Raw genomic sequence first — 8,927 nt, forward strand, 5'->3', positions numbered from 1 at the left:
ATCTTCATTATTGATCATTACTATCCTATTTCTAATATCCTAAGAAAAATAAAACATGAATTCATCCTTGATCCCTCTCTTTCTCTTACCATCTACATCAAACATATCAGGCTACTGTATGTACTGTGCCTTCAAATTAAATGCAGAATCTGAGCATTTCTTGAGATAAATCCAAGCTCTTAATCCAATTGAAATTCAAATTATAAGGTCCCTAGAAGACAGAATAAGATAATGTATTTGAGACTTTGAGGAAGGAAAAGATTTCTTATTTTATTCTGTAAAAGAAAACTATCCAAAAATTAACAGGCAAATCACAGACAGAAAAAACATATTAACAATAAATAGTTCTGACAAAGGTAATGTAACTTCACTATATAAAGATCTTCTATGATTTACTTATTAAGAAATGAAAAAAGCAATATAAAAGGTAAGGAAAAATTTGCATATGTACTCATAAAGATATGTAAGATTCAACAAATATAATAAAACCTGCCTAGAAACTTTAATTGTAAGGCAAATACATATTAACTCCTTAATGAAATGCCTGTTCATGCCATACAAGATTGGTACAATTAAAAAAAATAAAATATTGACAATATGAAGTGGTGACAATATAAATAGGGAGCAACTGAAAACCTCTTAAGCTGATGGTGGGGGTGAAAAGTATTCTAATGTTAAGTATACATTTGGTTACACCTATCCTGTACCCAAAAATTCCACTGTTGGTCATTTCACCAAGAGAAATGGAAACGTTTACCCACAAAAAAGCCAATATTTAAATGTTCATGGCAACTTTATTCACAATACTACTGCCAAAGGGGAAACAATTCAAATAAACTTTCACTGAACAACAGATAAACACATCAGGCTATATTCATCCAATGAAATATTACTCAGCAATAAAAAAGAGAAGAATTACTGTACATACCACAACATAATAAATATTAAAAATGAACACTTTTATGAGTGAAATAAGCTAAAAGGAAAAATCTATATACAGTTTGCTTCGGTATATTTAAAGTTCAGAAACAGGTGACACAACCCTACTGTGATAGAAATCAGAATCATGTTTGTCTATCTTGGGAGACAAGACAAGAGAACTTCCTGGAGAAATAAAGACATGCATAATTAGATTTACATTTGCTACATAAGTACCTTCACTTGCCAAAATCCATGGAACTGTACACGAAAGATCTATACATGTTACTATATGTAAGTTACTCCTCAAAAAGTAAAAACAAAACAAAACAAAAAACAACGAAAAAAAACCCAAAATACAAAATACTTCAGAAAAAAAAAGGTACTGAATAAGATGAAATATCTACTCCTTTGAGCTCATAAAGGCAAAAACATTCCACCAGAGTTAGAACAAACCCTGCTATTGGAAGTCAAGTCTGGGATGTGATTTACTACATCAGGATGAAAACTGAAAAAAACTATTAGGGATAATTTTTGGGGGCTCATACTTCCATGAAGGTGTATGGACATAGTTTGCAAATCACACTGTCAACCTCTGAACTCAAATGATCCAAGCACCTTTTGGTCACTGCCTCTCAGATATCCTGAAGCTCCAATGAGAAGACAAATTTTTGCCTTGAAGCTCTCTTGGTAGAGACCATCACAAAATTTCTGGACAGGAGTTGATTTGTAGGTACAATGATGGTAAAATTTATAGGAGAGAGGATAAAGTGAGCAAGTGAGACAGGAAGTAGGAAAACAAGAGATTTTAGAAAGAGAGTAAAAGGAAATAGGGAAATATCCCACTTAAGAGGGATCTTCAAACCTATAAAATGCAACACATAAAGTCAACTAAAACATTCACAGTAAGAAAAAAAATCAGTCCAGAAAAAATAGAAATAACCAAACAAAATGAGAAACAATTCAAATATTTATATCTCTCAACTTCAAAAACAAAAGATTAAAATTTTTAAATATATATTATAATAACTGAGTAAAAGGAAACAACCAACTAAAAAATGGAGAATCATGTAAATTATTATAGTCATGTGATTATTATAGTCGAACTTTATAATTGCTGAATACAAATCAAATAAAAAAGTGAGAATCCTAAGAAATAACTACAGAAAATTTCCAAACAATACTGAATAATTCACTAAAGATATAGTATAAAAGAGCAAAACAATGAGAGGTTGTTGAATAATATTTACATAATTGGAGCATAAATTAAGAATAAATAGTATTTATAGAATTTTTTAAAAAAGAAACTGGAAAATAGGATGAAGGAGCTATATTAAAAATATTATGGATGAGAACTTTCTAATTACAAAAATAATTATAAGTATTTACATCAATAGTTTATTTGATGTATAGTAATAGTATAATAGTATAATAGTAATAGTATGTAATAGTTACCAGCCTATTATATATAATATAATATGTAGTTACAACCTATAATATAAAATTATATCACACAAATAAATTAAATTTTCAATTGATCAAAGATAAAGAGAAAATAAAAGGACATATAAACAAGAAAATTCAGACACCAAAAAAGGAAAGACAACCTGACTGGATATAAAGTTCTTAAAGACAACAAAAATAGCAGTTAGGAATTAAATACTGTTTTTACTATTCTGGAGAAAAATAATTGCCAATTTCAAAACTGATTCTCGGCTAAATTATCACTTATGAAAGAGAAGAGAATACATAGTCAGAAATAAAAATAAGAAGAAAAATTTTACCTCCCACATATTGAGACTGAAGGGATTCACTTAATTTTAACCATTTACTTCATATAAAATACAGTATACATACATAGCACTTCTATGTTGTCTGTCAGTGGGGAAAACGATGGACTAATAATTAAATGATTGTAGAACAATTAGCTTCTCATTTAGAGAGAGAGATACACATACACATACACATACACATACTCACACAGATACACACAGAGACAAACCTGAGAGAGAATTAGATCCATATTTCATTGAACAATTCTGCTTTATTAATAAATTAATGTCATGTGTTAATACCCATATCTTACCTTGGGCTCCTTTGTCTTGGACAAGGGTTTAGGAGCCTTTAGTTAATCTGGACGTTGATCCCAGGAAGCACAGTAATGAAGTGGAATACTACTATAGGAAAGACAAAAACTCCTATAAAATTGCTGTGCTGGTTACCACTGTGGGCAACAATATATTGTAGTAGAGTCTCTGAAGGACTAAACACACCTTAGAATTGCCCCCTAAAGGATGAGAAACTTACATTGCTTAAAAAATTGAAAATAGCCTATAAATGAAATATGAGGATAATGGTAAATAAACTTGCTGTATATATACGATGCAGTGATAAACACCAGGAAAATATAGATATGAATATATCTCAAACCAAAAATATTGTGTGGAAAATGATGCTTCAGAAATGTACATTCATTATGATTTCCTTTATACAAATTTCTCAAAAAAAAAAAAAAAAACAACCCACCAAGCTATATGTTTGTGAATGCATCTCTCACTTTTTCAAAAAATGAAGGCTGCATGTCAATCACTTACATCAAGTTTAGGATAGTGGTTACACCTAGAAAAGAAGAGAGGGTGATGGGTATAGAAATGATCTTAGTTTGCATGTAATTTTTAAGTTTTATGTTGGCTGGAAGATGTACAAGTTTTTATATATTATTCTATGTTTTCTCTGATTTTAAAATATTTGGCAGTGATATAATAAAATATCAATGATATCAGAAGGTTGTATATGATTAAATGTAGTATAAAAGTAAAATGTACTGACTGTTCTGATTATATTAAATGAGTAAAACATCATACGTGTAACATAGAGGTAAAGCAAATAATTATTGGGTGAATCTCTGAAACACCATTTTAGATATCAATACATTTGTCTATGTGAGAAGGGTAAAAGATGGTGCATTCATGATATTCTGAATATGAAGCAGAGATAAAACCACACTGGTGTGATTTTAAAATTATAATGATACCAACTTCTGTTTAGTGACTTTTTATTGTATTTATGCATGTTTTTACATGCATTTGTTACATGGAGGTGTAATACCCATAGTAACTGTAAGAGGTAGAAAGTAGTAACATTCCCTTTACTGAATTGCTTAGGTAGGTTAAGCACACTTAGATCAGTTAAGTAGCCCCCCCAAGACATAGAGTGAGGAATTGGTAGAGTTGGTATGGAATACAAACACTCTGACTCCACTATACTTAAATTTAACCACTTTACTGTAATATCTTTGATACAGGCATTCCAGAAAAAAGTATGAAGTTTCTTCAAAAAAATATGGGGCACATGGGTAACTCAGACGGTTGAGCTTCCGACTCCAGCTCAAGTCATGATCTCACAGCTCATGAGTTCAAACCCTGCTTAGGGCTCTGTGCTGACAGCTGAGAGCCTGAAGCCTGCTTCAGATTCTGTGTCTCCCTCTCTCTCTACCCCTCCCCAACTCGGGCTCTGTCCCACTGTCTCTCAAAAATAAATAAACATTAAAAAAATTAAAAATAAATAAAAATATAGAACTACTCTGATCCTGCAACTCCCCTTCTTGGTAAATATCTGAAGAAAATGAAATCAGTAACTTGAAGAAATAAGTACACCCCTGTGTTCACTGGGTCACTAGTCATGGTAGCCCAGATAAGGAAACAACCTAAATATATGTCGACAAATGAGTAGATAAAGAAAATGTGGTATATATAAACAATGGAATATTATTTAGTCTTGAAAAGAAGGAAATCTTTTCTAGAGGACATTACGCTAAGTGAAATAAGTCAGACACAGAAAAGACAAATACTATAAGATCTCATTTTTATATGGAATCTAAAAAAAGTCAAACTCATAGAACCAGAGAGTAGATCAGTGGCTAGGGAGTGGGGGGAAGAGGGAGATAATGATAAAGTGTAAAATCTTTCAATTAGAAGATGACTAGGCGGTGGGATCTAATGTACAGCATGATGATTACAGTTAATAACATGGTATTGTATTCTTAAAATGTGTTAGAGTAAATATTAAGTATTCTCACCACAATAAAAAGTTAGTATGTGAGGTGATGGATGTATGAATTAACTTGATTGTGTAATCATTTCATAACAAATATATATTTATATATTAAATCATAATGTGTACACCTTTAAAAATCACATTATGCAAGCTAAATATAGACAGTTTTGGTCAAATTTCCATAAGACTGGGGAGATTCCCAGTTAACTTATAATCCTATATGCTCTAAACAACCTTAAAATGAAATGAGACAAAGTTATTTTAGGCAAAGAAAAGAAAACTCCTCACCAGAAAAATTGTATCAAGGAAATATTTAAGTTTATTCTTCAGACATGAGTAAAATCATTACAGATGAAATTCAAAGAAGCAAGAAGGAATGACTAACAATAGAAGTGGTAAATATTTGGAAATATTTACATGAATATTGACTTTCCAAAACAATAACCCTATGTTTGTAAATTTCAAAATGTATAAGAAGTAAGTTAAACCAGCAATAATATGTAACTCAGAAAGTAGAAAAAGAGACTAATTTTTATTAAGACCCTTTATGAACAGAAAGCAGTAAGACTGCTGGTTTAGATTAAAATTTGATAAGTTGCATGGGCATGTGTAGGACAATGGCAAAAATAACTATGAAATTATGCATAAAATCAAAGCAAAGCAAATGAGACTTATGGTAATGATTAAAAAATTCTAAAGAAGAAAATCTTTGTTGTGAAATATTTGTATCTCAGGTTGAGGTAAAGAGAATAAGTAAATCTGAGATTTAATTACTAGAAAAATAATAATTATGTTAAATGTGCATGAAATTAGTAGTGTATTTGAAATATGAAAGATGTCAGACTGAGTTAAATATAAATACTTTGATATTTCTAAGTGGAGACAACATTAAATATCAAGATCTTAAAAGGCTGAAAGGAAAAGGAAGGACGTTTGTAAGTTGAGTTTGCTTATAAGTTTAAACTCTGTAAATTTCATAAAGTCAGGTAAAGTGGAATAGTTACCATTATATCCCCAGCATCCTGCACTTATGAAAATATACACTCAGAAAACCATTATATTTGGAGAAGAAAGAAGCTCCATTAAACATCAACTAATCTAGTGGCAATGGATGCATTCAAAACTTGTGATATATGAATATCAATCAGATATTGAAATGAATAGAGAAAATGACATGACCTGCTGAATGAAATTTTAAGGGAGGAAGAGTTTGCAGCAATGGATATTGAGAAGTGGTCTGAAAAGCAGGTGGAAATGAAATGCATTTAAATACTTACTGAACAGAGCCAATATAGACATATATTTTAACATAATTTTTGTGAGAAGGAATTTCTCTAATTCAAGTTTCATGAAATTTCAAATTGAACCACACATGCATTAGGTGTCATTCTTTTTCCTTTCCTTGTTTCTTTAATATTATTTTCTTCACACGGTCATAAATCTGTTTGGTTCTGACTCCATATATGACAGGGTTGAGCATTGGTGGCACTACGACATAAAGATTGGCCAGGAGTATGTGGATATAGCGGGGGACGTTATGGCCAAAGCGATGTGTCATAAAGGAAAAGAGGGCTGGTGTATAGAAGGCAAGAATTACACAAACATGAGAACCACATGTGCTGAGGGACTTGAGTCGGGCTTCGCGGGAAGGAAGACGGAAAACGGCATGGAGTATCTGAACATAAGAAAGGGCAATGGCTATGATGTCAAATACTAGATTACAAATTGCACATAAGCCATAAATAATATTGATCTTGATGCTGGCACAAGACAGGCGAGCCAGACCCATGTGTTCACAGTAGGTATGGGGAATGACATGATTCCCACAGAAGGGCAGTCGCAAAATAAGAAACACAAATGGAATCACAAAAATAAATGCCCTCACTAACACACCAACACCAATCACAGAGACAATCTTGTTGGTGAGGACGGTGCTGTATCGAAGTGGATCACAGATGGCCACATAGCGATCATAAGCCATTGCCAACAAGACTGCTGACTCCATAAGTGTGAAGCTGTGAATGAAAAACATCTGCATGAGGCAGGCTTCAAAGATGATCTCTCTGAGGTTGAACCAGAAGATCCCGAGCATCTTGGGGATGGTAGCTGTGGACAGACCCAAATCAATAGCAGCCAACATGGCCAGGAAGTAAAACATAGGCTGGTGTAGGCTGTTCTCAACCCAGATCACAAACAGGATAGTGAAGTTCCCCATGAGGGCAATCATGTACACAGCACAAAAAGGAAAGCCAATCCAGACATGCAATGTTTCCATCCCTGGAATCCCCAGCAACAAGAAGGAGACGAGGTGGAATTGGGTGTCATTGAGAAGGAACATTCTTTTTGGTAATGCATAAGCCTTCAGAAATGTATGCTGACCCAGATAGTTCTCTGTATCACTAGAGACCTAAAGATAATGTAAGAACACTTAATTAGCTACTTTTTCTCATTATCATATCACTGCCAACAGAATCCCCCTTCAATTTTGACCAATTTAGGATTTTGCTAGCTTCTAAATATAGTGACGGAAATTAATTCCAGTTGATTGACAACACTCCGGGATTAACACACAGGATGAACAATAACTACACACACAAAAAAAACCACACAGGTGCATCGATTTTATGCCAAAATATTAAAAATTACCTCAAATGGTTAAATTGGTTCATCTGTTAGTATTTAGTAATAATTTTTACAAAATATGATTGGGAATAATAGTGAAAACAGTAATATCAGATACTAATTAGTGAGGTGCTGTCCATTATTTACAAGGCTTTATGTCAGAATCTGTGCAAAAATCATCTCCAATATTTAAATAAAAATGCCTTTCAAGAAGAACATTAATTTTACTTATTTTACATAAAACTTATCTAATGATCAAAGAGTTTAAGTGGCTTGCCAGAAATTTAAAATGTTTTCACTGGAAGGTCTGGAAAATTAAGTTAGGGAGGAAAATAGCAAATGGAAATAAAGGAAAAGATGTGCTTCACCTATTTTTATGTACACTACAACCACACATGTGCGCACAATACTCCACACACATACAAATACATACAAATTATAAATCTTTTTTAAAACTCACAACATCTGTCTGTATAAAATTTGTTATTTTTTGTTTTTAGCTAAGGCAATTGTGACTTTAGGAGTCGAAGACACATGTCAAAATGTCAATAAGAAAACTAGTGAGAGGGGAAAAAAATAGGAATATTGGATAATTAGGTGCTTGATAATTCAATCATTTTTTAAGTTCCCTAAATGTATTACACATCTTCATGTAGCTTGTTTATAGCATTTGACAGGGGAGTATTTCCAAAATATTTATTCATTCATATGGGTAATTATTTTATAATAAAAATCTCTTTTCTGATTATTTGAAGATTCCATGGCAGCAATACTAATTGTGACCTCATCCTCAGCAAGAAAGCAGGACATGATGAAAACTCTGACATAAGGAGGAGGAAAAAAACAGAAAAAGCGTGATAAAGTATGGGATGAGCAGTTGAATATGGATGGTAAATGTGAAGAGCAAAGCCAGGAAACTGGCAGTTTCAACAGGAATAGAGGCTATTTCTGTAAAGTTACGTCATAACAGTGAAATTGTGAATACTTTTAAAAGGTATGACAATGGACAAAAGGAGTAAAAGTAGAATTCAGTCAGAGGCAAGTGTTTCTGTGAAGCCCAAGGGTGGAAATTAGCAAAAAAAAAAAAAAAAAAAAAAAGCAGTTTTTCTTTTTTCCAGTATACACATATAGAACAGTTTCTCAGTTAATGGGGAATTTACTCGGGGCATTAGTTGTAGATATGATTGCGAAGGGTAAAAATAAGCTACCTCTGGTTTTTCTAAGAGAATAGTACTATATTTTGTGATTGCAAATAAGATAAGGGAATTATGTCTCCCTGGTCATACAATTATATTCCACAATGATGCAGTATGAGATAATATGAGATAAGA

The 8,927-nt window shown here is 32.4% G+C and overlaps 1 protein-coding gene across 1 annotated transcript; it reads right to left on the reverse strand.

The window, feature by feature from the left end:
- Positions 1-6,358: 6,358 nt before the first annotated feature.
- Positions 6,359-7,318, reverse strand: LOC131488606 (olfactory receptor 52E2). Its single transcript, XM_058690467.1, has one exon. It carries the CDS (start codon positions 7,310-7,312, stop codon positions 6,359-6,361), a length of 954 nt encoding a protein of 317 aa, XP_058546450.1. The 5' UTR covers positions 7,313-7,318.
- Positions 7,319-8,927: the final 1,609 nt, after the last annotated feature.

The sequence above is a fragment of the Neofelis nebulosa genome, chromosome 10 (genome assembly GCF_028018385.1).
Source record: "Neofelis nebulosa isolate mNeoNeb1 chromosome 10, mNeoNeb1.pri, whole genome shotgun sequence".
Classification (NCBI taxonomy): Eukaryota; Metazoa; Chordata; class Mammalia; order Carnivora; family Felidae; genus Neofelis; species Neofelis nebulosa.